Here is a 27,353-nt window from a genome sequence, read left to right as displayed (position 1 = left end):
GAGATAGAAACATCAATTATGAGAGAGAATCATTGACTGGCTGCCTTCTGCACGACCCCCACTGGGATCCAGCCCACAACCCAGGCATGTGTCCTGACCGGGATTTGAACCATGATCTCTTGGTTCATAGGTCAACACTCAACCACTGAGCCATGCCACTGGGCTCATTGGTTGCTTCTTGCATGTACCCTATATATAGGGATGGAATCTACAACCTAGGCCTATCAGGACTATGCTCTAACCAACCGAGCTACCCACCCAGGGCCGGGATGCCCAGTTCTTCCCAACTCACTCGGGAGCACCTGCAGGGACCTGGAAAGGTGGCACCCAGAGTGAATCCGTTGCCAGAGACAACTGCCCTGCACTGATGGGCATGAACATGACCTGGGCTTGGAGTCCGGAGCCCTATGGTGACTTAGCAGGGTGAGGGCCAGGCCCCACCAGGGACCAGGCTACCCTCTGCCCACTGGATCAGTGCAGGACACACTGCTGGGCAGGTGAAGCAGACCCCCCAGCATCAACTCCAGGTCCATCCCTGAGAAGAGCAAGTCCCCCCCACCCCCAACTTGGGCTCTTTGTTTTATTACATACTGTCCAGGTGAGAAATGTTGGAACCTGTAGAGAATTTTTATGAGTTTATTTGAGCCAAAATGATGAAAATTGCCAGAAAGATAAAATCTCAACAAATGGACAACAATGCATCAGAGAATGGCAGTTTTACAATTTATTTTATACATTAAAATCAAAGAGGGAGACGTAAGAGGGGTTACATGAGATCCATTGGTGGTAGATTAAAGGGGCAGATTAAATTGTGGAAATCTCTGGGAGTGGGTATGGAGTGAAACAGAGAGACACACACCTCTTTCGCACTGGCAGATCCAGGGCTGCTAACAACAGTTACAGCTCCTAGAGACAAAACACAATGAGGAGCTCGTGTCTCCTGCTCTGGTGCGGTAGGTGCCCGAGAGGGTCTGGAAAAGATTACTCTGACATCCCAAGGGTGTGTGACTTTAGATGCAAAAAAACAATAGACAGGCACAGTGGGTGCAAAGATGGACCTTTGTCAAGGAAGATGCGACAGGCCTAGGTTATGACCACTGCTATGACCCACTCTTAATTAGGAATTTTAATGTTCAGACTATCTGTTACTTTGGTCTCTGAGTTTGTAGGGCCCACCATGCAGGTCTCCTCTAAGCTTGTCAGGTTTAGTATGTAGTCCCCTTTTCACCCACACTTCCTTCTTTACGTCATAAATCAATCCAAAGGATGCACTGATGACCAACCACTTGGTTGGATAATGCATTCCCAGGGTGCTTAGGAAGGTTCATTCCTAGGAAGTCTTAGTGTCCTCATTTGTCTTGCTGAACAATGGACCACTGGGGATGGGGCAAGACTATAAACTTGATGGAAGTCAACGCCAAAATTTTCTCAAAAGGGAAAGGCAAATAAATGGGAGGCAGTCAGGTGTTATGGGCCTTCATTAAGAGAAAAGCCCTCGTGCCCTAGCTGGTTTGGCTCAGTGAATAGAGCATCAGCCTGCGGACTGAAGGGTCCCAGGTCTGATTCTGGTCAAGGGCACATGCCCTGGTTGAGGGATTGATCCTCAGTAGGGGGCATGCAGGAGGCAGCCAATCAATGATTCTCTCTCATCATTGATGGTTCTCTCTTCCTCTCTGAAATCAATAAAATATATATTAAAAAAAAAAGACAAAGTCCTCTTGCCCAGCCAGTGTAGCTCAGTGGTTGAACATCGACCCATGAACCAAGAGGTCACCGGTTCAATTCCTAGTCAAGGCACATGCCTGGATTGTGGATTTGATCCCCAGTAGGGGGCATGCAGGAGGCAGCCAATCGATGATCTTTCTTTCTTTCTTTCTTTCTTTCTTTCTTTCTTTCTTTCTTTCTTTCTTTCTTTCTTTCTTTCTTTTCTTTTCTTTTCTTTTCTTTTCGTTTTTGTTTTTTTGGTGGCCCGTACGGGGATCGGGGATCGAAGATGATCTTTCTCATCGATGTTTCTATCTCTCCCTCTCCCTTCCTCTCTGAAATAATAAAAAGGTGTTTAAAAAAAGAAATATAAAACAGCTGTCTGGCCCTACCCAGTTTGGCTCAGTGGTTAGAGAATCGGCCTGTGGACCAAAGGGTCACAAGTTTGATTCTGGTCAAGGAGGAATCTCTAAGGGGGCTACATGTACCTTGGTTGCAGGCTCCTCCCTGGCCCAGGCCCTGGTCAGGGCTTGTGCAGGAGACAACCAGTCGATGTGTTTCTCTCACATTGATGTTGCTCTCTGTCTTTCCCTCTCTCTTCCACTCTCTCTAAAAATCAATGGAAAAATATCCTCGGGTGAGGATTAACAAAATAAAATTTAAAAAAAAGAAAAGAAAAGAAACAAGCCATCTGGATCATTTCTACCCTAAAAGCTATCATGATTTAAGTTTTGCTGCCATCTCACTTTCCTGTATTTTGCACCTAGTATAACATTTACTTAGAGTTTGAGGGCACACCGTGCATCTCTTTGGTTTTTACAATCTGACCATGAGATGGGTGTTGTTGTTGTTCTTATTTTAATATGGCCTGTCTACTTCCCATTGGAAGCACTCAACTGTCATTATCATTATTAATCTGATTCCTGCTAGTTGTACAATTGGGGACTGTAACTTTAAGGTTTAATCAGGGCCAAGGTTGTAAGAACACAATGGTGTAAATTATTATTACCATCTAAAATTTTCCAGAGTCTAGGAGGACAGAAGAGTTTCATATGTACATTCCCTGTGCCTTAGCAACATCATAGAGGGCCATGTTTTTATAACCACTTCAGCTTCCACCTGAATTAATATAGTTAGTAATTTTTGTTGGGTTAGGGAGTAAGCATCTTCCCATAATTGGGTTCTAGCATTTGTCAACGTGAGAAAAATCCAAACCTGTGGATAATTTTTATGAGTCTATTTGAGACAAACTGATGACAATTCTTGGGAAGTAAAATCTCAAAGGATTGAGAAAATGCTCCGGATAGTGGCAGTTTTGCACCTTATTTTATAGATTACAATCAAAGGAGGAATCTGTGAAGGGGGCTACGTGAAATCCATTGGTGATAGACTAGTGAGGGCGAGAAAGCAAAGTGGGGGAATCTCTGGGATTGGATAATAAGGCAAAAGGGAGGGACACACAGTTTTTTTACATTGGTGGGTACAGGATAGTTAGCTATCAACATTTACAGCACACGGAGATGGTATATTCGAGAATAAGCTATCGATGAGGAATTCCGTGTCTCCTGCCCTGGTGGAAGGTTGTGCCCTGAAGGGTCTGGAAAAGGAAATAACTCGGACATTTCAAATGTATGTCATCCTAGATGCAAAAAGCAACAGGCAGGCTCAGTTAAGGTAAAGATTGACCTTTAAAAAATATCTATTTTTATTGACTTTAGAGGGAGAGGAAGGGAGAGGGAGAAACATCAATGTGAGAGAGAAACATCAACAGGCTGCCTCCTGCACACTCCCCACTGGGCATGTGCCCTGAGCGGGAATCTAACTGGTGACCTTTCAGGAGGATGTGCCCTGATGGGGAACTGAACTGGTGACCTTTTAGTGCATGGGGCAATGCCCAACTAACTGAGCCACACCAGCCAGGGTGGTAAAGAATGACCTTCGTCAGAGACGATACTGGCCTAGGACGTGACTACCTGCATGACTACTTGCAATGACTCACCTTTAGTTAGGAAGGTTTTTTGGTTTTTGTTTGTTTAATCTTCACCTGAGGATATTTTTCTATTGATTTCTTAGAGAGAATGGAAAAGAGGGGGCAAACACAGAGAAAGAAATCATTTAAAAAAATATATATATATATTTTTATTGATTTCAGAGAGGAAGAGAGAGGGAGACAGACAGAAACATCAATGATGAGAGAGCCTCATTGATCGGCTGCTTCCTGCACTCCCCCTACTGGGGATCAAAGCCCCAATCCAGGCATGTGCCCTAGACTGGAATAGAACCTGGGACCTTTCAGTCCACAGGCCAATGCTCTATCCACTGAGCCAAAGTGGCTAGGGCTCGTTAGGAAGTTTAAATTTCAAACCATCCTGAGTGGTTTCTTTGAGTTTCTGAGTTTGTAAGGCTGCCATGCAGGCCTCTCCTGAACTTGTCATGTGGTCCCATTTTGTCCACACATTTACACATAAAATTCCTTTCTCAAGATTCCTTTTCCACTAGTCTTCTACAACTTCCCTTGTCTTTCTTAATTTCTCTTTTTACTCATTCAGAAACAATATTAGTACAAGCTACTTCCTTTTAACTCCTCTCAAAAATATACACATCCCTTTCCTTCCTTCTGCAATAACATTCCTTCTAAATTTTCCAAAGAGAAACCATAAAAAAATACTATCGATAATACAAACGTTATCTTATACACCTTCAGCAATTATTAACAGTTGGGCTACATATACAAGGTTTGAGAAAAGCCCAGAGAACAAGTATAACTATTTTAATGACCAATATTATTAGTGGACAGATGAAGATAATCAAACGAATGTTTTTTTATGATCAACATCAATTTTTAGGTATCTAGGTGTTGCTGATGTCTTTGGATAGCTATCTCTGATGTCAGTGATTCATCATTTTTTATTTTTTATTTTTTTATTGATTTCAGAGAGGAAGGGAGAAGGTGAGAGAGAGAGAGAGATAGAAACCTGCAACCCAGGCATGTGGCCTTGACTGGAATTGAACCTGGGACCCTTCAGTCTGCAGGCCTACGCTCTATCCACTGAGTCAAACCAGCTAATCCTTGAGAAGTGTTTGATCTCTGCTATGGGTGGAGGCGTATCAGAGACAGGGGTAGATATCCATTTGAGGTTGATATATTTTCCAATAGACAAAATCTCCTGGTTGTAAGTTGTGGTCTTCGAAGTCTTTGTTTCCTGGGAGCACACTATGAAATGAATCATTTACCAATGTATCAATTTCTTTAAGCTGGTTAATAAGTCCTTGACAATAATGCAGAATAACTCTTTTAAAAAAAATAAATTCTTATTGATTTCAGAAAGGAAGGGAGAGGGAGAGAGATAGAAACATCAATGATGAGAAAGAATCATTGATTGGCTGCCTCCTGCATGCCCCCTACTGGGGACTGAGCCTGCAACCCTGGCATGTGCCCTTTCCCTGAATTGAATGAACTGTGACCTCCTGGTTCATAGGTCAGTGCTCTACCACTGAGCCTCAGCAGTCGGGCCAGAATGTCTCTTTTTATTTATAATTTTTTTTAATTTTTATTGATTTCAGAGAGGAAGGGAGAGGGAGAGAGAGAGAGAAACATCAATGATGAGAAAGAATCATTGATCGGCCACCTCCTGCACCCTCTCCCCCCCGCCCCCCACACACCACTGGGGATTGAGCCCGCAACCCAGGCATGTGCCCTTGACTGGAATCAAACCCAGGACCCTTCAGTCCACATGCTCTATCCACTGAGCCAAACCAGCGAGGGCGAATGTCTCTTTTAATAACGTTGGTTCATGTGCCCTTCATTTAGATGCATAAGCAACCAGTAACTGTTTTACAAGGAGAAAGGGTATGTTTACCAAAAGTGGTAGATATCAGGTTGGGGAGCATCATAAAGAGCGCTTTTTGGCCGAGAGAGATGAAAAGTGTCTGAAAGTTTACCTAGCTGAATTATAATTATATCATTGGTACATTCCACTAATCCAGAGGACGAGGGTGATAGGCACAGTGAAAATGCCGTAGAATAGGCCAAATGGTATAGGTGGGCTGCCCAGTGAATGAGTCCCTTCAGTCAGTGTAACTCAGAGGGAATTCCCCCACTGGAAATTATTGTTTTTCAATAGCAATTTATCTACTGTTAGGATTGTTGCTCTCCTGCAAGGGAATGCCTTAACCCAGAAAAAATATGCAAATCATAACTAAAACATATTTGTATCGCTGAAGTGGTGGCATTTGGATAAAATCCAATTATCATACCTCACATGGAAGTGGGAAATGTCCTTGGGACCTGTGGATTTGACAGATGGAACATTTGCTATACACTTTATGAGCTACAGTGGAAGGTTTCCAGTAATATTATTTATTCCATGAAATCATCAATGAATTAGCTTATGTACATGTTGAAGTATAGGGAGTTGGGCCCCTATAGGTAAGATTGTTTTCTGACTGGGTCCAAACCATATCTGTTTGTCTGGCTCAAAGTTTCCCCCTTTTTGTTGCCACGTCCTCTTTCTTTCTTCTGCAGTCGTCTGTTAACTGTAAAAGAGTCTTTCACTTATTTGATAGGCAGTAAGAAGCATTCTCAGGTCTGGGTAACTTATCCGGTCAATGCTGTGTGTCTAGCTGCATGATTTCCTTTTGCTTCCATGGTGGCAGCTTCAGAAAGTCCTGCCATTTTGAATAATTGTCAACTGTGTCATTTGCTGTGTGACGACTAATAATTCTGTAAGCCGTTTTCCATTCTTTATAGGCTGACCTCGCTGCTTCCACAATATTCCAAAGTCATAAGCTACAGCAAAGGCATAGCTACCGTCAGTGTCAATATTGGCTATTTATTTGGCCAATTAACAAGCCTCAGTTAGACCAATTAATTCAGCTTGCTGGGCAGATCTCATTCAAGTAAATAAGAACCTTCTATTATGTCCACATGGAAGTTATTGCATATCCAGCTCAGTAACACCCCTGCCCATCTTTCAAAGATCCATCTGTAACCAAATTAAGTCAGCATTATCAATAGGAGTTTCCTGTAAACCATTCCAAAGCAAGAAGGTAGTTAATAAGCAAAATACAATAGCAAAGCCTACAAAGAAGGTAGTGAAGTTGCTGGGTTAAAACTGTTACATCGAGTTAAAGTACTATTAGGTGCAGAGAGCAGGAGAACTTCATGAGAAGCCAGTCAGCTAACTCAGGAATCTGAGTGTGATGGGAGTTCAGTAGAGATTCAGCCAGCAGAACTTCAATAAGGGGAGCTCATAACTATCTCTTCCGTTTGTTTACGTAACACGTCTATAGCAGAGCTGGTTGTCATGCTGGGAGGGAGCCCTTTGGCTACCGAGTCTAGTTGTTGACTGTAATAGCCTTCAGGTCTATGAGTTCTCTATGTTTTTGTTATTTTCATGTAACAGGAAGAAGGTTTGTAGGGAAGTTGTCCTAGAGCAGTAGCTCGTTCTTCCTCTGGAGCTTCTTCAGCTTGTTTCCCTTCTGGGTCCTGCTCATCTTGAGGGGTACCTTCTGTCACCTCCACATAGATTCTTAGTCACCTAAGAATTCCCAAAATTCAAACTGGAGGGAGAAAATGCCCCTTATTTTTGGAGCTGAACAAACTCAGATTCTCATTTATCTACTCAAAGGTTTTGTTCAGACCTCTCAGTAAGCAATTCCAATTGAAAAGCCAAAATTAAAAAAACAGCCAGCCACCTTTATGTTTCTCCTTCTGTACCTGCCTCATCTCAACCCTTAACCTTTAGTTCACCTTGAGAATTTTTTTTTTTTTTAAGACTAGCCCAGGGCCTCCTACCTTAAAACAAGGAGGTTCAGAATTCCAAGAAAAACACCCAGGCCCTAGCTGGCTTGGCTCAGTGAATAGAGCATCGACCTGCGGACTAAGGGTCATGGGTATGATTCCGGTCCAAGGACACATGCCTGGTCTGCGGGCTTGATCCCCAGTGTGGGGTGTGCAGGAGGCAGCCAATCGATGGTTCTCTCTCATCATTGATGTTTCTATCTCTCTCTCCCTCTCTCTACCTCTCTGAAATAAATAAAATAAAAAATTAAAAATAAATAAATAAATAAATAGCAAAGGATTTGAATAAACATAAAAAAAAAAAAAAAAGCTCACCCAGGTTCACCCAATGCAAACAGGGAGCAGGTGGGGCACAATGGGTCCAAGTTGGGCCCACAGGGTGGTTCTCGGTGGGTGTCTGTGGAATTTTGGCGACTACTTCGTGTTGATGTAAGAAACGTCCAAACCTGTAGATAACTTTTATGAGTTTATTTGAGCCAAAATGATGACAGTTGCTGGGAAGCAAGATCTCAACAGACTGAGAAAATTCTCTGGAAAAAAAAAAAAAAGGCAGTTTTACAGCTTATTTTATACATTAGAATTAAAGGAGAAGACCTAAAGAGGGTTACATTAACTCCATTAGTGGTAAATTAAGGGATGGGAGAAAGCAAAGTGGGGAAATCTCTGGGATTGGAAAAAGTAAAACAGAGAGACACAGAATTCTTTTATATGAGGGGCGGGTACAGGATAGTTAGCTATGCATATTTACAGCACGTGGAGATGTATGCGGAAACAATGAAGAACTGTGTGTCTCTTGCTCTGCTGGGAAGTTGTGCTCTGAGGGGTCTAGCAAAATAAGATTACTCTGATATTTCAAAGATACATAATCTTAGATGCAAAAAGATAGTAGATGGGCTCAGTTCAAGTAAAGATTGACCTTTGTCAAGGAAGCCACCGCCTAGGACGTGACTTCTCTTAGATCACACCATCCTCTGTGGTTACTTTCGGTCTCTGGTCTCTGAGTTTGTAGAGACGCCATGCTGGCCTCCCTTGAGCTTGTCAGGTTTAGTACGTGGCCCCTTTTCGTCCACAATGCCCACTGCCTGTCTGTCCCCCTCCCAAGTTAATGGCATGAGGGCAGCACGCTGGGCTCTCTGGGCTCCCCCCCCCCAAAAAAAAAGGGCTCCAGCACCTGGTGGCCACACAGTGCACTCTGTTCAAGCTGAGGAGGGCACTCCTACGGTCCTGCCATCCACACCAGGGCACGATGTTGGCGTCTTCTGAGAATCAGGGGCCTCACCCTGTCTTATTTCACAGAGGGTAGCACCTGCAACGAAAAGCAGGTGGCCCTGCTCCACAGCCTGGGGCAGGAGCCGTGGGGGATGCTGGGGGAATCCTGCCTCAATCAATCAATTTTTTTTATTGATTTCAGTCTCTGCCGCTGAACCCCTCACGCCCTGTCCCAGGGGTGGCTTCCTGTCCCAGATGGGCAAGCAGGAAATGCCCTCACTGTAGAAAACGCCTGGTCTTAGGTGCTAATTGTTCCTTGTGATCCCAACTCTCTACCTGTAGGATGTGGGGATGCTGATAGAGTTTTTGGGGGTGGGGTGTTTAAAGAAAAAACTACCCTGCCCACCTGAAAAGGTGTGTCCCCAGGAGCCGTGTGCCCCATTACTCTCTGAGGATGTCTTTCGAAGCACATTCGGACCGCAGAAGAGTTCTGTCTTTGTCTGTTTAGCAATGAAAAAAATTATCCGTGGAAAGAAAACAATTGCAATGCCCATGAGAAACATGGCTTATGTAACTTTTACTTAACACAGTCTATGCACTCGCTTCATCTGCAAACATTCAGCAGTTTTATTACAAATAAGGACATTTGCTCCCAGGTCTTCGGAGCGTGTCGCTGGAAAGCCCTCCGAGAAGGAAGAATGCCTGGGTGGCTTCTGTTTCCGGCCCCATGAGGAAGTCTGTTAGGAAGCCTGGCGTTGGACTTGTAATGACGTGTTTGTGTGTGTTGGGGCGTGTGCTTCAGTGTTGAGTATTAACATTTGGTTCACTTTCCTTCATTTGGGGAGACTTTATCTGGGACCAGAGGGCTGAGGGTGGGATTCTCTTGGCTGAAACCTGTGATGGGCCGGGAGAGTGGGGCTCCTTCGCCCAGGAGATGCTGCTCTGGGAAGGGCCACACCCAGCACCTCGTCCCTTCTCACAGGCCCAGGGATGAGCCCAGGGAGGTGGGGGCTTGTCCAGGGACACACGGCCTGGGCTCAGGCCAAGGCCAGGCCCTCTTGCCCATGAGGCACGGCCCCATCTTCACAGACACAGTCTGCCATTAGGGCCCTTCCTATTCTAGCTGGTGTGAGATAGGAGCCATAGGATCAGCTCGAAGGTATTTATTTTTATTCATTTCAGAGATGCAGGGAGAGAGAGAGAGAGAGAGAGAGAGAGAGAGAGAGAGAGAGAGAGAATAATTGACAGGCTGCCTCCTGCACACCCCCTCTTAGGGCTTGAGCACACAGCCTGGGCATGTGCCCTGGCCGGGAATCGAACCATGACCTCCTGGTTCGTAGGTCGACACTCAACCACTGAGCCATGCCAGCCAGTCAAGGTTTTTTTTTTTAGTTTTTTTTTTTTAATTTTTATTGATTTTTAGAGAGAGAGGAAGGGAGAGGAAGAGAAACATTTATGTGAGACAGACATATCAATTGGCTGCCTCTGCACACACTCTCCTGGGAATTGAGCCCGCAACCCTGGCTTGTGCCCTGACCAGGAATCGAATTGGCAACTTTTCGGTGCACAGGAATGCCCAACCAACTGAGCCACCCAGGCCAGGGTAGCTCAAAGGTTATTGAAGAAAATATGGCCCTGCCCTTTCCTTAAGAAGCAGGTGCCCATGTGTGGGATTTCCTTCTGTGGGCAGCTGGGAAAACACGTGTGCCTGGCCATTCTTAATCCCAGAGCCTCCCCCGCTGGGTGGGGTGGGATGCCACTTGGGCAGCCCAACGTGGCAGAGGAAAGGGGCTCTGCTTGTGGCCGGCCTCTCCTGGAGCTCCTTGGAGTCTCGGTTTCCCTGCCGAGAGCTAGGGTTGATGCACATGAGCCCTTGAGCCTGCTCTCGGGTGAGCTGGGTTCATGGTGGGTGCTGTGTGGGGCCATGAGTGAGGCCAGCTTGGCTTCTGGGCTGCTGAGTGGTGCAGGTCCCTGGGCTAGGCCGTCAGCACCATGTCATGGGGATGTCCTCACACAGCGTCCAGGCCATGGGGGCCATGGCAGAGCACGTTCTGAGCCCAGGAGAGACCCAGCTGTGGGTCTGCTCAGCAAGCCGGGTTCTTGCATGGCCATATGGAGCAAAGGTTGTGTATGGCTTTGAGGAGGCACATCTAGGCCCTCCCGGACTCAGTTTGCTGGTCTGTAAAGTGGGCATGATAATAGCTGGTGGTCCGGAACCCTTGTCTGGGGACCACTCATAAGTGAGGTGTGAGCAGACACAGCCAAGGCCAGGAGGAAGGAGGCAGCAATGCTCACCCCCAGCACAGAGGCTGGGTGCTCGGGGTGCCGCTTCTGGGATTCTGGCCACAGGGGCCCGGGGCCCGCTGCTCTCAGGGTCAGATGCCATATGGGCTAACCTGCACCCTGGGAAGGTGAGGCTCAGACTCTGTCCCCTTGGTGACACTGGAAACATGTGGGGACAGAGAGACCCAATTCGAGGCACACGTGTTCCTCAAAATGTTTGTGTGACATCACTTCCACCTCACCGTGGGGGGCTGTGGCTGCCTGAAGCCGGCACTGAGGACCAGAGCCGTTGCCATGTGAACAGAGATTTTCCCAAACAGTGAACAATCCTGGTGATGTCACAGGCCTACAGAGGACCCAAATCAAATTGGTTCTGGTGCTGGGCAGCGCCTGTAACACTATCTGAGGTGACGACACAGCCTGGCCCGGGCAGGAGGGTTCGGAGGGTGGGGGCCTTCAGGTGGGCCCCGTGTGTTTCTGGGGCCCACGCCTGTCAGAGGAGGCTAGGGCTTAGCAAAGAATCACCCAAGCAGACGACCCCAGAAACAGGGTTTCAATGGCACTAGATGCCCCTCCCTACAGCAGCCCACGGGGCCACAGTGGGGGCAACACGGGGGGTGAACAGATCCCAAGGTGGAGGTGCTGAGCGTGGGGCCGCAGTAGGGGCCCGGCGGAGCACAAGGTGGCCTCCCCCACACGCCTTTGAGCCTGGTTGAAACCTAATCCTCATTCTTGGGCCCTCATGTCACAGCCTCAGCCCTGGCGGCCCCGCAGTCTGACGCAGTCAAGCTGTTTCCGCTCTCCTCTCTTCCTCCAAGGGAAGGACCCTGGCGGGTGAAGTCATGGGAATAAAAGCTCCCTTTGCCCCCCAGACAATGGGAGCCTGAAGTCGACTTGCTCTGTGGCCTCCCTCCTGGTGTCCAGGCAGGCGACCGTTGCTGTTTGCCAGAGCCCTCCCGCAGGTGACATCATCTAATTCTCAAATCATGTGATTGTCCCCCTGGCTCAGATGAGGACATCGAGGCTCAAGTCTTTGGATTGGCCCAAGCTCACAACGCCACCAAATGAAACCTCGTTCAGGTCCGGCCCCCACATCTTGAGGTCAGTATCTCGGAAGAATCCACAGACTCAGCTTAAGTCAGCACACCTTGACTCAGTTCCCACTGTTGTCAAGTACAAGGTCAGCTGCTAGGAGTCAGCCCCTCGTGGACAGATCCTTGGGCAATCTTACCGTTTTCACGTCTGCCTAGACTCTGAGTGTCCCTAGAATATCCCTTGGGTTATTTTCTGCAAATGTTATTGTGATAGGCAGTCAGGTTGACATGAACTGAGTAAGGACAATGGACTGAGACGGTCACCAGGGCAGAAAGCCCCAGGTGCCTGGTAAGGGGCAAAACTGGGAAAACAAGAACCTCACCCTTAGGTAACCTTCCCTCCCCTAGCATATCGCTGGTCATGTGGTTTAGACCCCCTGATCTTTCATATCGCTGGTCATGCAATTTAGACCCTTGACCCTTGACCCTTTCCTCCCTAAGGATAACATCTAGGCCTCAGCTGTACTTCAGCTCCAGGCCTGGAAAAGCAACAAAACCAGACAAGCTACACCTTGGCTGACTTAGGACCAGCTGCATTGACTAATGACCCCCTGCCCTGGGGGCTGATCAATCAGAGGAGACCATGACCCTGAAAGGATACACCTGGAAAGCTGGTGAATATTCTATAGAGAGCTTCACCTGAGACCTCCCCTAAGATTCCCACCTGCAAGAGAGATGACTACCCTCTGTGCAGAGGACCCAGCACATGCTCTCCCCCAGGGGAGCACGTCCATGCCTTTCCCTTCCCCCTTCTTCCCTCTAAGGGACCCCATGAGACCTGCAACCAGGGGAGCACTGGGCATTGGCAGCTCATCCCGGGATTACCCCCAACCTGTCTCCAAGGCCCTCTTTCCTCTGACTTCCCAGGAGCCAAAGCAGCCCAGGCTAGGCTTTCTTGTTGCTTCTTCTGCGCTAGACCTGTCCTTGGTTCACGGTCCCCAGCTTTCATAAACGTTCCACCTAAGTGTGCATTTGCTGCCGCAATAAATTCTTCCTTCCTTTGCTGCACTTTGTCTCTTGAATGAAATCTTCCCTTCAAGACAGGAAATGAGGTCTCATTGTCTCACCGGTAACATTATCATGCTTTTCTAATAGATTAATTTAAAAAATTACACTTTAGTTCACCTTTCAATTGAATGCAAAAGGGTAGATATCCATGACTATATTTCCCATTTTGTCAAGAATCATTTTTTTTAAATTATCAGAGAATGAGTAATATTTAAAAAATCTATTTTTATTGATTTCAGAGAGAAGGGGGGAGAAAGAGAGAGAGAAAGAGAGAGAGAGAGAGAGAGAGAGAGAGAGAGAGAGAGAGAATCAATGATGATAAAGAATCATTGATTGGCTGCCTCCTGTACGCCCCTTACCGAGGATTGAGCCAGCAACCCAGGCATGTGCCCTGACTGGGAATCAAACCATGACTTCCCAGTTCATAGGTTGACACTCAACCATTGAGCCACACCAGCTGGGCAAGAATCAAATTCTTAAATGTGATGGTGGCTCACCTGGGAACCAAAGGGAGCTGAGTCCAAGTTGGCTGTGACCACTCCTGGTTCTGAGAAACCCTGGGACAGTCTATCAACTTTGAGGAAGTCATGTGGCTCCTGGGTGTTCATTCCACACAGGGAAGAACTTCCTCCATGAAGGGCTCATCACAGTCCATGTCATGTTTCACTCATCAGCGTCATGCCTGGCCGCCTTCTATGCCTCGTGCTGGGGGCTCAGGAGAATCAACGGCAGCCACGCCTTGCTTCAGGCTGAGTCTCGCACTGGAACTGATGATGAGTGACACAGCCCTGGGAGAGTGAGCATCCTCACCTCGTTTGTGGCTCTGACCACCCACTCCGTGAGTCACTCACAGATTCCAGGTCAGTACAGTAATTCCTCACCTAACATCTTTGACGGGTTCCAGGACTTTAAGCACAACCAGGACATATAGCAAACCAATTTTACCATAGGCTAACTAATAGAGACAAGAGTCAAGTTCCTATGGCATCTCATCAACATTGTAATGGAATGACATTGAATGAAACAACGTTATTCAAAACCTGCTGCCTGACTGGTGTGGCTCAGTGGTTGAGTGGTGACCTATGAACCAGGAGATCATGGTTTGATTCCCAGTCAGGGTATATACCCTGATTGCAGCTTGGTCCCCAGTAGGGAGTGTGCAGGAGGCAGCTGATCTGTGATTATCTCTCATCATTGATGTTTCTCTCTCTCTCTCTCTCTCTCTCTCTCTCTCTCTCTCTCTCTCTTTCTTTCTCTCTCCCTTCTTCTCTGAAATCAATAAAAAGAATTTTTTTCTTTTAAATAATCTGCTGTAGTCAGTTTTCACTGGGCCAACTGGTTGACCTACCAAGTGGAGTGGTGCTTGAAATTGACTACAGTGAATTGTCATGTGACCAGTTCATTTAATTACAAACATTTCCATGGAAGTGTCAACTGCCTGATTCTAGCAATCACTGCCCCTAGTCCAGGGAAGATGCTCAATAATAAAAGGGCCCTGTCTGGGATATCCGAGAAAACCCAAGTCAGATGGAAGTGGTTGGAAATATCCCCAGACCCTGACTCACCTGGGACCTTAAGGGAGCTGAGCCCAAGTTGGCTATGCTGAGCCTGGCTTTGGAGGACATCGTGTGGTCACTGAAGACTGGGGTCTGCTGGGTGGGGTGGTGGTGCCTCAGTTTACCCAACATTGTCTGTGGGAAAGGCAGCACGCACCCACCTGGCAGACATGAACACCCTGGTGCTGAGGAGATGGTTTCCCACCCTCACCCTCGTGGGCCTGAGAATTTGGTGGGCTTTTGCACATGTTCCAAGGTTGTCCACCCCCATTCTGGAAGCCCACAGTAGTCCCAAACCTTCTAAAGAGTCCTTGTATCCCTGGGACTTTGATAAGGGGAGAGGATGGCTTGGCTTGCTCTGTGGATGTTCCTTGAGTGAATTACGCCTGTCCTGTTACACCCTGTGAGTGTGTGGTGGTATGCTACAAAGCTTCCATGGGCCCAGGGCACCCTGTCCCCCCTTCCCTGCCTGCTCTCTGCCCCCTCAGGCTGGCCGCTACGCACAGTGGCAGTGGCCTGTCTTCCCTCTGATTCTGGTTGGGTTTGGTCGGGGGAGGCACTATGGAGAGACTGCGGGGCAAAAATGAGAGTGAGGTTGGGTCCCTATTTTGCCACTTCCTCTCCGCTGGGTTGCAGGAGGCAGTGGGCAGTGGCTGTGTTCCTTTAGCAAAGGCCCAGCTCCTTGGCAGCCCTCTCTGCCCAGCTCTGGAGTCTGCACCTGCTCCGCCACTTGTCCCTGGGGCAGAGGGTGGGGACAGCTCCGCTAGCCCTGGGAGGCTTCCCACCTCTTGCCCACACCTGGGAAATGGCCCTTCATTAACCCTCTTCCATCACTCAAAATGAGGTTTCCTCCAGGGACCCTGAAGGGCATAATTGGTCTGATCCAGGCTCCCCAAATAAGGGCAGCTCAGCCAGTCAGAAGAGGGGCTCCCACCCCGGGTATTGCCCCCCCCCCCGCCCCCCTCCCGCCGCCCCATTGCTGAGGATGTGCAAGAGCAGAAAGCAAGACCAATTCCAGGACACCAGCCCTCCAAACACCCGTTTGTGATCAAAGTAAGTCCATTTCAACCTCTGAGTCTTTGTTTTGAAACAGCGCTTGGCTGAGCACCTTCAATAACTAGAAAATGTTTCACAGAATTTTCGTACAGAAAGATTCAAGGGTCCCAGAAACCTTCACCCTCATTTTCACCCACTCCACCAGCTGAATAGGGGTCCTGGGGCTGGGGCTGGTGTTCCTTTGGGAGCAGACTCCCAGGAGGCCCCTCGGCACCTGGGGCCTGAGGGCAAACTCATTCTTCACAAGAAATGGGCATGAGGAGGCAGGTCTGGGAGCAAAGTGGGTCTGACCCACGAAGCTGGGGGCCCAGGGACCCTCCCTCAGAACCAGGATGCTGGAGGCACCTCTGGTCCCTGGTGGGGTTCAAGGAGGAGCCCATGGGTTGGCCCTGGAGAGGAACCCCAGGCCAGAGGGAGAGATACTGGAACTACCAGGGCCTCGGCCAGGCTGTATGGGGCTGGAGCCAAGCTGGGCCCAGGACCCAGACCTGCAGGCCTGTGACCCTGACAGAGTCAGTAACAAAGCTGGAGGGCTACTCAGCACCCAGTGAGAGCCCTCCATTGTCCCCTTGGTGACAGGTCTCATTCAGGATGAGTAAGAAGGAGCAGGGAGCCTGACCACCTGAGCCCTGCTATGTGCTGGCAGGAGGAGCCCTGGGCGCTGCCCTTGCTCAGGAGGCTGCCTGGCAGCAGGCCACAAACGTGCCTGAGAGGCTTCCCTAGAATCCCTACAGGATCCCTGCCCCCGGTCCCCACTCCCTGCATCCCACCCCACATGGCCTCCTGCTGGGGACTTCCTGATGAAGAACCTTTGGATGCAAACCACCCCAAGAAATAGAAACCCTGGCCAGAGAGCAGCCCTCCTGCTCACCCCCCTGAGAAGGCTTCGCTGACCTCCCCCGGAGCCCCTGTGCAGTAGGAGGACCCTCTCTCCTGTCCACCACACACGGCTCCTTCCTCCAGTGCCTGAGTGGGTGCTGCCCTCCCAGGGGCGTGGCACAGCAAAGCTGAGCGGGGTCCTCCTTTGTCCCCAGAAGCAGCCTTAGGGAAACAGGCGCCAACAAGCAGAGGCCGAGGGGGGAGGGGAGGGGGGCGGCGAGCCAGCAGCCACCTGAGCTGCCAGTGGGCCTGGAGCTGGAGCCGGAGCCCCAGAGAGGGGGCTGCTGGCCGTGGGCACACAGCTGGGTGCCAGGCTGCCCCCCTCCCCAGCAGCTTCAGCGCCCGGGCCACTCTGTGTCACCCCTCATTTGCGCAGCTTCCTCTCCAGGGCCAGCCCATTGGGTTCTCACAATGCTTCCTGGACCCTCGCTCCTTCCTCTGAGGTCTCAGACACCCCTGTGGGCTGGAGGCAGCCGCTGGTTAGCTCAGAGCTGGTGTGGCGGCCGCGGAGACCAAAACCATGTCCCTCTGATGTCCCTGGTGCCCTGAGTCCAGCCCCCGCCGAGTGAACAAACAAGCAAAACTAAAGGGGGCGCTCCCATGGGGGGCAGCTGGCTGCCTCTGGGTGTGCCGGGGAGCCGCTCAGTGCTCCTGGGCGGGGCTGAAGCGCTGGGTCCACTTGGAGACGTCCAGGAAGACGGTGGAGGCGCAGTGGTAGAGCCAGAGGCGGGGCAGGGCGCCGTGGCGGATCCAGGCGTCCCTTCTAGGGTCGTAGGCCTCCATCTCCACATGGTAGTCGCCATCCATGCCCTGCCAGCGGCCGCCCGTCAAGTACAGTGCGTCCCCCAGCGGCACCAGCGCGCCGTTCTCGTGCAGGCTATGCAGGGACTGCACCTGTGGGTGGTCAGTGGTCAGTGTCCGGTGGGTGGCCAGAGTGTGGTGACCAGGGGACATGCGGAGAGGATGCCAGCACCCCGCCCAACGTCCCACCCAGGGCACCAGCACACCTGGGACCTGGGATGTCACTCTGGCTCCCTGTGACTCTCTTTCCCCTCCAGCTCCTTCTGTGGGGAGACCCCCCTGCCCCCCTCCGGCCCCCAGCCCAGGACGCTGTTTCCAGCCCCCTCGTGCTCCCCGGAGCCCAGATCTGCTAATTCCCGGAAGCTGGGGTGAGGGGACAGGGTGGCCTGAGCAGGGAGCTGCCTCCCAGGTGAGTCTGGGCTGAGCCTCTGATTCTCAGCTGCTCTCTTGAAGGGGACAGATGTGGCCTCAGCCTCAGACACATGTGTGGGGCCACTTGCTCCATGGGCCCTTCACTCGGCCCCTGCAACCCTGGCCTTGGCTCATGGCTTCAGGAGTGTCCTGGGTAGGGGTGTGGGTCAGGCCCAGCAGCCGCCTAAGGCCCGAGAGAGATGTGGGCGCTTCTGGAAGAGCCCGGATGGCAGTAAGGAGAGGTTTGTCTGTGGCCTGCACCTGAAGGCAGTAATGGGCGGTTCCCCCCCACCCCCCGTCTCCCCCCTCCACACACACACATACCCCACTACCCGCCTCGGGCCTGGAGAGGGCAAGTGCAGCTACGTGGCTGGGACCCTGCCCAGAGCAGTGGCGTGAGCCGAGGCCAGTGGAGCGGGCCCGGGAAGAAAGCCCCGCCTGGCAGCGTGTGCCCTGCACCTGCTGTGCCACCGTAATGGGGCCTCCGGTCAGCTGAGCACTGACGCCAAGGGACAGCTGTGGGCAGTGGGATCTCGGAGGCCCTGTGTGGCCAGGCCCTGGGGCGGCTGCAGGAAGCAGAGCCACCTCCTGGGGCTCCAGGGACTGAGAATCTCAGGGCAGGTGGGGAGGGCCCAGCGCTGACCAGTGCGGAGGCCAGTGTGGGCTCCGGGCACCGCCCTCCTTCTCCAGGAGACACCGGAGAAGGGTCAGGGCTCTGGTGCCCCCGAGGGTGAGTCTCAAAATGCCCACTCCCTACTCCCTGCCCTGGGCCAGTGGCAGAAGAGAAGGGGGTGCTGAGAAGCTGGCTGCCCCCACCTCACCCACAGCTCAGGAATCTGCACCCTGGCTTGACTACCTCTGTGGACGGAAGATTCCCTCCCTCTGGGCCTGGCCCTCAGCTGTGGCTGAAGCACCTCTGGCTGAGCCTGGTTTTGCGCCCAACAAGGAGGACAGGCCGCCCCATGCTGGGGACAGAGCACTCAGTGACCAGTACCCCCGTCCTTGGCTCTCCCATCCTCGCGGTCTCAGCCCAGGCGCTGGGCCCTCATCTCCCCTTCGCTGTCCGCCCCTGTGGGGACACCCCCAGGTCCCGCTGTCCACGGCCTGCTCTCTGTGGTGTCAGGGTTCCGGGGGTGGGAGTCACCCTGGGGGGCGAGGCTGAGGCCCACCTTCTGCCACAGGTTGGCCCCGGGGTCGTACACGTAGACCTTCTTGGTGTTGTCGCCGACCAGGTAGAGCGCCCCCTGCAGAGCCGCACAGCGAGGCGAGGACAGGTACTTGGGGAGGAAGGGCGAGGCGATCATGCTCCACGCTTCTGCGGGGACACAGGGTCTGAGGCTCCTCCAAGTCAGCACCCCCTTCTGAGCCGGGGAGTGAGGCCGTGCACGGGAGGTAGGGGTCCACAGACCCGAGCCCACTGCTCGCACCTCACGTTCTCTGGACAGGTGGAGGGGGTTTGGGGGGCTTGCGGGAGGGGCTCAGGGACAGGAGGCCCTCACGGCCTCATCCTCAGGTCCTGAGCAGGGCCTTGGTCACCCTCACCGGCACCCTGGGCCTCTGCCTCCTTCTTGCCCTGTCCCCTTGGTCTGGTAACCTGGGGCCCCACCTGACCCTGGGTCCAGCTGGTGTCCTGTGGGACCCTCACACCCATCCTGCAAAGTGGGTCCTAGTATCATGTCCACTGTCCAGGGGACAGAACAGAGGGTGAGAGATGGGGCTGGAAGGGCCACCGAGCCAGAGACAGCCCAGCTAGAGCCAAACTCTGTCCCAAGCGCAGAGACCGAGCTGCTGCCACTGGGCCTTGTGGGTCCAGGCCACCGCTCCTGGCCCATGAGGCCAGTGCCAGGCAGATACGGCAGCCAGCCAGCGTCCCAGATCTGGGGCTGGGCTTCCCTGTCACCTGCCCTGGGGCACTCTGCCCCAGCCCCCCTGACCGCTAGTCGGGTGGGGGCTGTTGCTCTGTGCAGGTGACCCCTCGTTTCCCCCCTGGGCCCCCCGTGTCCGCGGGGTTTCCCACCTGTGACGGGGTTGTAGCACTGCAGGGCCAGCGCGTTGTACTTGCAGGCGCTGGAGCCCACCAGGTAGAGCCGGCCCTGGCAGCTGGCCGCGGAGAAATTACTGACGTACTTCAGGGCCGGGCTGACAGGCGTCCAGGTGTCCGTGTAGGGGTCGTAGCTCTCCACCTCCACCACGTCCAGGGTGGTGCCTGTGGGGGCGGGACAGAGCTGCAGGGGGCATGGTGGGGCAAAGGTGACAGCAAAGGGACCCACTGTGGATCTCCGTACCCCAGGGACTCCACTGAGGAGGGGACCCCGAGCTGAGGTTCTGGGATGGGAGTAGCTCTCTGCTGGCGGCTGGAGGCCAGGCCCTCAAGGGTCTCCTTCTGGGGACTGACTCGTCCTGTTTCCTGTGTCCCTTGGAGTGCACCAGAGTCACCTGGAGGGGTGCTGCCGCACGCCTGAGCCTCATTCCAGGATGTCCAGGTGGCACCACCCAGGTGGGAATTCTGCTGCCCAGCCTGCCCGGAAGCCCTGGCGTGGGTCCTGTTTACCCCAGACAGTGAGCTCCTGAAGGCAGTGCCCTTGTCGTCCCTGGGGCGAGCATGGGGGCTCTCTGGTCCCCAGTGAGGGTATGGGGGTGGGGAGCCATTGTTGCAGGATTGCGAGGCCCCCAGGCTGCAGAGAGGTGGAGAGGGGCCTCTGAGGAGCAGGAGGCAGCCTGGGGGTGGTGGGGAGGGCAGCCTTACCGCCGATGACATAGATCTCCCCGTTGAGCGCCGAGCTGGCATGGTTTGTGCGGGCCTTCAGCATGGGTGCCACCGGCCTCCAGGCTGCCTCCTTCATGGGGAAGCACCAGGCCTGGGTGGTTGACCAGGTGTCCGTCTTGGTGCCCCGAGAGCCACCTGCCAGGAGAAGTTCTGTCCCTTAGGTGCCCATCAGCCTGGGGTCTCTGAGCCAGTGGGGACTGGGCATCAAGGGTCCTGCTCCCTTCTCCCCAGGCCAGGCCTCCGTGCTGCCAGACACCAGGCCGGGTGGGACCACGGTGGCCCAGTCTAGCAGGGTGGCTTGGAGAGGTCCCTCCTGCTCCACAAATAACGGGCACAAGATCAGTGGTTTAAAACCCCACCCGTGGAAGCTCTGAGGTATGAGAGGCCAGAAGGACCCCTTCCCCCATCACACAGTTCCGTCTTGGGAGGACCCGGCTGCAGGAGCGTGGCAAGGCCACCTGGGGTCCACGTCAGGCAGGGATGTTCCCTGCACCCACGTGTGGCCCCGTGGCCCTAAAATTTCCTCGTTTTCACACCATGAAAAGCTCTGCAAGAGTCTTAACTAAACTGTGGATCCCACTAAGCGAAGGGGGAGCCCCCGCCTGCCCACCTGTGACGTAGACGCTGTTGTTCAGCGCAGCCAGGGAGAAGCCCCACTTGTGGAAGTCGGGGAAGTCGGGGAGCGGCGTCCACCTCTCTGGCAGGAGGAGAGAGGCAGGGGTCAGCATGCAGAGCTCACTGCTGGGGCCTCCACCCCTCACACCCCCTCTACTCAGTGGTGCAGAGACGGCCGCTCACCAGCAAAAGGGTAAGGGGCGACTCAGCTGCCGCAGGAGTGGGGGCCACCCCAGTGGGGCGGGTCCGAGGCGCCCCGGTGCTCCATGTGCATTGCCAGGCCCGGCTCCTGGTGGCCCCCTGGAGCCTGGCACCCGGACTGGACACAGCACAGCCCCAGGGTGAGCCGAGAGGCGGCCAGGCCCCAGAGGCTGCTCTCACACGACCCTGCGGTTGACCCCACTGACCCCAAATGGGCCTCTTGGTCTGGTCCCACCGCAGTCAGAGGGGTGATGGGTCAAAGGGCCTGGTCTCTAGTCACTAGTGGGTTATAACAGAAACATCATTCCTTCCCGAATCCCTCATGCATTTGCCCTGAGCCCCTGCTGTGCTCACGTGAGCCAGGGGCATGCAGGGGCCAGACGTGGGCCTGCGATGGGCAGCGTGGTCCGCACCCAGCTCTCAGGCACCAGCTGTGTGGCCTGGGGAAGCCCTGGCCACAGTTTCTTCCTCTGTGGAATGGGGCTAATCCCCACCTCCCAGGGATTTGTGGGGACTGCACGAGATGACGTGTGTCTGTCACACAGCGACTGCTCAGCAAAGGTAGCTTTTAGGACAGAGGAAGGCACCCAAGTCAGACCCCCTTCATGGAGCCACACGAGGTGAGCTGAGGAAGGAGTGCTGAGAAGATGCTTTGGGAAAACAAAAACGAGACAATAAAGGTGGGAATATTTACGTCCTGTAAGTGGACACATGTTGGGCTTTTATGGAAGGCTGTGGGAGAGGCACAGCCTTGGGGACGTCCCTTGGAAAAGTCTGTTTATTGTTGACAACAGTTTTCAGGACACGCAGAACTTCGGGCCTTGCTGGGCAGGGGCTGTGTGCCCTCCTGACTCATGTCTGTGCCACCCCATGGGGATTGCCCAGTAGTCAGTCACCAGGCCTTGGCCTGCCAGCATCCCCCCTGCCCCCCTCCCAGTGGGATCCGCGGGACAGCTGCTTCCGCACTGAGTCAGCCGAGCTCATCCTCTGATGTCAGGCCCGAAATCCCCTCTCGTCAGCCCCTGACCTGGGACAGCCGGCCCCAAGCCCACCAGCCACTGACGCCATGGGGGTGGCTGGCGACCTGCCCAGCAGCCCCAGGACACCAGCCGGCCTGCATCAGCACTGCCCAAAGAGCTGCCTGGGCCAACGTGCCCTCCCCATCCCCCGCAGGAGAGGCACATCAAAGGGCAGGGCTGGCCCCTGCCTGTTGGCTCCTCATTTCAATTGTGCAAAGGAGCCCATTTCACAGATGAGGAAACTGAGGCTCAGGGAGGTAAAGTGACCTGCTCCAAGGCTGCAATTCGAATCCCATTCGGGCTGATCCAGAACCTGAGTGCTCACCCCCCAGGCTGCCTGCACCCCACCCTGAGGCCATAGACGCACTGAGGGTACAGGGCACCACGAGGAAGCAGCTGCCAGGTCACCCCTCCCACACCGTGTGGTCTGGGCAGCAGAACCTCCTATTGGGGCCCCACGGCCTAAAAGACAATACCGAGGGCTTTGGGTGAAGGGCGAGGGGCCTGCAGTGCCCCCCACTGTCAGCTTCCCCTCCCCCAGTCTCACCCGCAGCCCCCTGAGGCCCAGGCACACCAGGATGGGCCTGTTCTCTGTGCACCTCACAAGGGCTCCTGTCAGGTGGCAGGCGGAGCTCTGGATGCCGGAGTACTCACTGGCTTTGGCGTTGTAGAAAGCGAAGTTCTCGAGATGGGGGGCGGGCTCCTCGGCGCCCTCCTCGGCCTCCTCCAGGGCCCGGCCGCCCACCACCACCAGAACCTCCTCCAGCTGCTGCGACAGGGCAGGCAGTGCCTGTGGGCCAGGAGGGTGCCGTCAGAGGGAAGGGTGTCTGCTCCCAGGGCCCCAGCACCAGCAGGCCTTGGCGGTGTTTTCTGAGGCGGGTAGTAGCCTTGACATTTGGGGACAGCTTTGGGTCCACAGGTGTGCTTCCGTGTTGGTGCACATGCGTGGGTGGGTAAGGTTCAGTGTGTATGCCTGTGTGTGTGTGTGTGTGTGTGTGCGCGCACATCCATGTATGTGCATGTGCCCATGTGTGTACGTGTGCCCATACGTGTGGTGACTGCATCAAAGCACAGAACAGCGAGAGGCAGGGCAGCTGCCCCTGGGCCCTGAGTGTGAGAGCAGCTCTCCTTCCAGTGGCCACCACGTGCCTGCCAGAGGTGTTCCTGCACCCCCTTCGGAACTGATCCCAGACGCTGCCCCAAGCCCCCACATAAGCCTTCCCCTGCGCACGGATCCCTGCTCTCCTGGGCCCGCAGGTGCACACCCAACTCGGATGGCCCTGGCAGGTGAGAAATGCTGAAATGGTCCCACCCTAGTTGGTAAGTAGCCACTCTCCAGAGCTCCCGGGACCCAGGGGTTCCACTGTTCCTCTGGCCCCTCCTACGGATGCCCGCACCTCCCTCCACCAGCAATCACAAGGTGGCTCCCCCACGGGGCAGGCCCCCAACTGGCTCCGCCATGGGGCTGGCCCTTTGGGCCTGGCGGTACAGGGCCACCTTGCACCTCATCCCTGGCCTGAGCACGGTTTTGTCTCCAGACTTGGTTGCTGAGACATCCTCTGGAGCAAGGCCCTGAGCAAGCAGCAGGTGGACTTGTCGGCTCCCTGTCCCAGCCACACCCTGGCCTGTCACTTCATCAGGACCTGCCCTGCCTGCCAGGCCCACTGCCAGCACAGAGAGGAAATCGCACCCGTAAGAGCTCGAGCCCCTTCCTAAGGGGCAGATGGTAGCGGCTGCCATGCCTGTCTGTGTTCCTGTTCCCTTCTCCTTACGTTTGACACGCACGGGCACAATCTGCACTTGGGGCTGAATGGTGCCCTGTCCATCCCCATGCAGGTGGAGTGCCTGAGCTCCCCCCCCCCCTCAGCTCCCCCTTCCCCACTCACCCCATCATGGCCCTGGGACAGGGCTGCTTGACACGCCTCCGACTCCAGGATGAGTGGCTCTGTGGCCAGCAGCTGCTGCACGCAGGGCCTGGGCACGGCGTCCAGGCGCACCAAGCCGAGCAGCTCAGGCAGGTGGGCGGCCCGGGCCTGGGGGTCGTGGCGCACCCAGCGCAGCAGGGCCTCCAGCCGGCTCTGTTCCGGCTGCACCTGCAGCAGGTCGCTGGCCAGACAGGTGGCCAGCCGGTCCGGGGACAGCTGCAGGAACTCGTCCTCCTGCGCCACCGCCTCGAAGTTCTCCCGGAGGAAGGCCCAGGCCTTGGCCACCACGCCCAGCAGCCCCTGCTGCTCCCCGAACTCACAGATGCCCAGGCAGTTGGTGGCATCCAGCTGCTGCTGCAGGTACCGGCCGCAGACCTTCTGCACGGCGGGGAAGTGGAGGCGCGCGGCCGTGCGTGTCAGGGCCTCCACGTTGGCCTGGGTGATGGTCAGCCGGCCCGTGTACACGAAGTCCACCAGCTGCCCCACCACAGCAGCCTCCACGTCCCACAGCTCCACACGCGCCGAGAAGCTCTCGGCAAAGTCGCCTGCGAACATGGCGTGGAAGTAGGGGCTGCTGAGCGCCAGGAGGCCGCGGTGGCAAGGCAGTTCGCGGCCGCCCACCAGCAGCGTGACGTCGGCCAGTTTGGGCTGAGAGCGCAGCCTCTGCAGCCCGTCCAGCATGTCCTGGGCGTGCGAGGGCAGGTGGAAGTCCAGGTCGTCCACGTTCCGAACCATGACTGCGGAGCCAACACGGCCAGCCCCCCGGAAGAAGCTCCTGGGGCAAGAGGGAAGCAGGGTCAGCTGGGGCTGGTGGTCTCATTCACACAGTCCTCCCCGCCCCTCCACAGGCCTTGGCTGAGCACCCCGTGGCTTCCCCTGCTCCCCGAGCCGTGGCTGGGGAGCGCGTTGGGGACATTGGAAAGGCTTCCTGCCCCACCGTCCCTGGTCACACGGAGCCTCGGCCGGCTAGGACCCTGCTGGTGTCTTGGGGGAGCCACGGCCCACTCCGGTCCCGGTTTCCTCGTCTGCAGATTGAGAGCTGATGGTGAAGGGGCTGTGTGATCACGTCTCTGCAGCAGCTCTCGCTGAGGCTCCCGTGTGCTTGGCCACATCCCAAGGGTGGCTCACGCCTTCACCACACACAGACATGCCTGTGAGGTGCAGGCTCTTAGCGTCCCTTTTACAGATGAGGAAACTGAGGCACAAAGTAGCACTTGCTTATGGTCACACCGCAGAAAGTGGGGAGCCAGACTGGGGAACCCCTGCTGAACCCCCCGGTTTCTGTCGTCTCTGGGTGTAGGTTGGTAAGGACAAACCAAGGTAAACTTTCTGGAGTGGGATTTCACAGCCCAGTGTTCATTTAGTCTGAGTCAGCAAATCCACTTCTGGGCTTATTTAGTTACGCGCATGTTGAGTTATGTTCTTCTGATATTTCACTCTAAGAAAGCCTCCCCAGAGAAGTAAACCGTTTGCATGGAGGCTTTCGCCTGGCGTTACCCACAGCTGCAAGGAGCTGCACCCAGAGAAACAGTCTGTCCACCAGGGGGCGCCTTCCGCAGCTGTCGTCCCTGGGGACAAAGCCCCAGAAACAGAAGTGGTGAACTACACAGGCCCCTGGGGTGGGGAGGCCTTGCTGAGCTGACGGTTCCTCCCCTCCCTGCCCATCCCCATCCTACAGAGCAGGGACGGACCCAGGGAACCCACCTGGGGTCCTGAGCACCTTCTTAGGCTCATGCCAGGACAGGACGGGTCAGCGGGCCCTGGCTGATACCTGCCTCTCCCCCCGGCATCCACCGCCCCCCAGAGGCCCTCTGGCTGGTGATGGCAGCTCTGCTCTCTGAAGGGGGGTCAGCAGGAGATTAGTGGGCCAGCCACTGTCCCCAGACCTTGCATTCCCGTCATTGTTGGGTCCCTTTGGCCCACTGCTACCATGACAGGCCCCAGGGGCGGGAGTGCCCAACCACATTCCTGTGGGGCCATAGGCTTGTCTGCTGACACCTGCCACCCTGCAGTAACAGCTCAGGGTGGGGGCTTCTGGAGGGTCCCAGCGCCTCAACCGGTGCCTGTCTGGGCCGGGGTGAGGCGGGCTGAGCAGGCAGGGCAGCAAAGGAAAGGCCTTAATCCAGCTCCAGCCGAATGCTGGGCGCTGTGGCCCTGGCTGCAGTTGGGGTGTGGTCCAGCCTCCCCCTTGCTGGGCACAGAGGAAAGTCTGAGTCCCTACCCCACCCTGAGGGCCAGGCTTGACCATAATCTCGAATCTGGTGTCTTGGGGGAGCCACGGCCCGCTGTGACCGTGGAAGTGTCCGGTACTGTGATCACCAAGCCCACGGACGTTGCCACTGTAATCCACTATCTCCCAGTCCCTCTCCCCCTCTCCCCCTCCTGCCTGCCCACTCCAGAGCCCCCTGGACCTACCTCTCAGTGGGCCCCTGCACCCCGTTGCTGAGGACTCCGGCCGGAGAACAGGACTGGCCAGCTGGCCGAGGGGCATGGAGGGCCTGCCGGGCTGAGTGGCCACGTGGGGCCGAAGGGGTATTTTTAGCCTCTGTCTGCATCGGGAGGGAGGGCGGGGGGGCAGGCGGTGGGGGAGGAGATTGGTGTGGTCTCCTCCTGGGCTGTCCACTGCAAGAGCCCAAACGAGCCACATCACGGAAGGAAGGCCGAGGCCTCTGGGACCAGGGGCCGGGACAGAGAGCAGGACGCATTCCAGGAGGGGGTGAGTCTGGGCTTCACCCCTCCCTGTGGGCTGACGGAGGGGTGCGGCTCCCTCCTCCTTCCTCGTCTGGGAGATGGGACAGGGAGCCTGTGCTGGGGACTCGGGGGGCACCTGGAGGCCCCAGCTCAGCTGACGGCACTCGCTTCTCCACGGTTACTGACGGGCATCAACGTGCCTCTTGTTCTCGGCCAAGTGGGTCGAAGTGCTGATCACACATAAAGGCAGGTGGTCAGCAGAGGCTTCCAGAGGGGGGTCCCTGGTGGCAGTGGGGCCGTCTCGGTGGGTGAGGAGGTGAGGAGGGGTGAG

At 54.7% G+C, this 27,353-nt stretch overlaps 1 protein-coding gene across 1 annotated transcript; it reads right to left on the bottom strand.

The window, feature by feature from the left end:
• Nucleotides 1-17,234: 17,234 nt before the first annotated feature.
• Nucleotides 17,235-26,864, bottom strand: KLHL30 (kelch like family member 30; the record flags this gene model as incomplete). The annotated part of the gene is made up of 8 exons (XM_079782696.1): nt 26,747-26,864; nt 24,293-25,106; nt 23,061-23,196; nt 21,182-21,268; nt 20,551-20,706; nt 19,822-20,010; nt 18,974-19,119; nt 17,235-17,486 (listed from the first exon to the last, which is right to left on the bottom strand). The coding sequence occupies exons 2-8, from the start codon at nt 25,064-25,066 to the stop codon at nt 17,235-17,237; spliced, it is 1,740 nt and encodes a 579-aa protein (XP_079638822.1). The 5' UTR covers nt 25,067-25,106; nt 26,747-26,864.
• Nucleotides 26,865-27,353: the final 489 nt, after the last annotated feature.

Source organism: Cnephaeus nilssonii (genome assembly GCF_951640355.1).
Source record: "Cnephaeus nilssonii genome assembly, chromosome: 10".
Taxonomy (NCBI): Eukaryota; Metazoa; Chordata; class Mammalia; order Chiroptera; family Vespertilionidae; genus Cnephaeus; species Cnephaeus nilssonii.
Note: the sequence above shows the minus strand (reverse complement) of the source record. Positions and strands in the feature narration are given on the sequence as shown.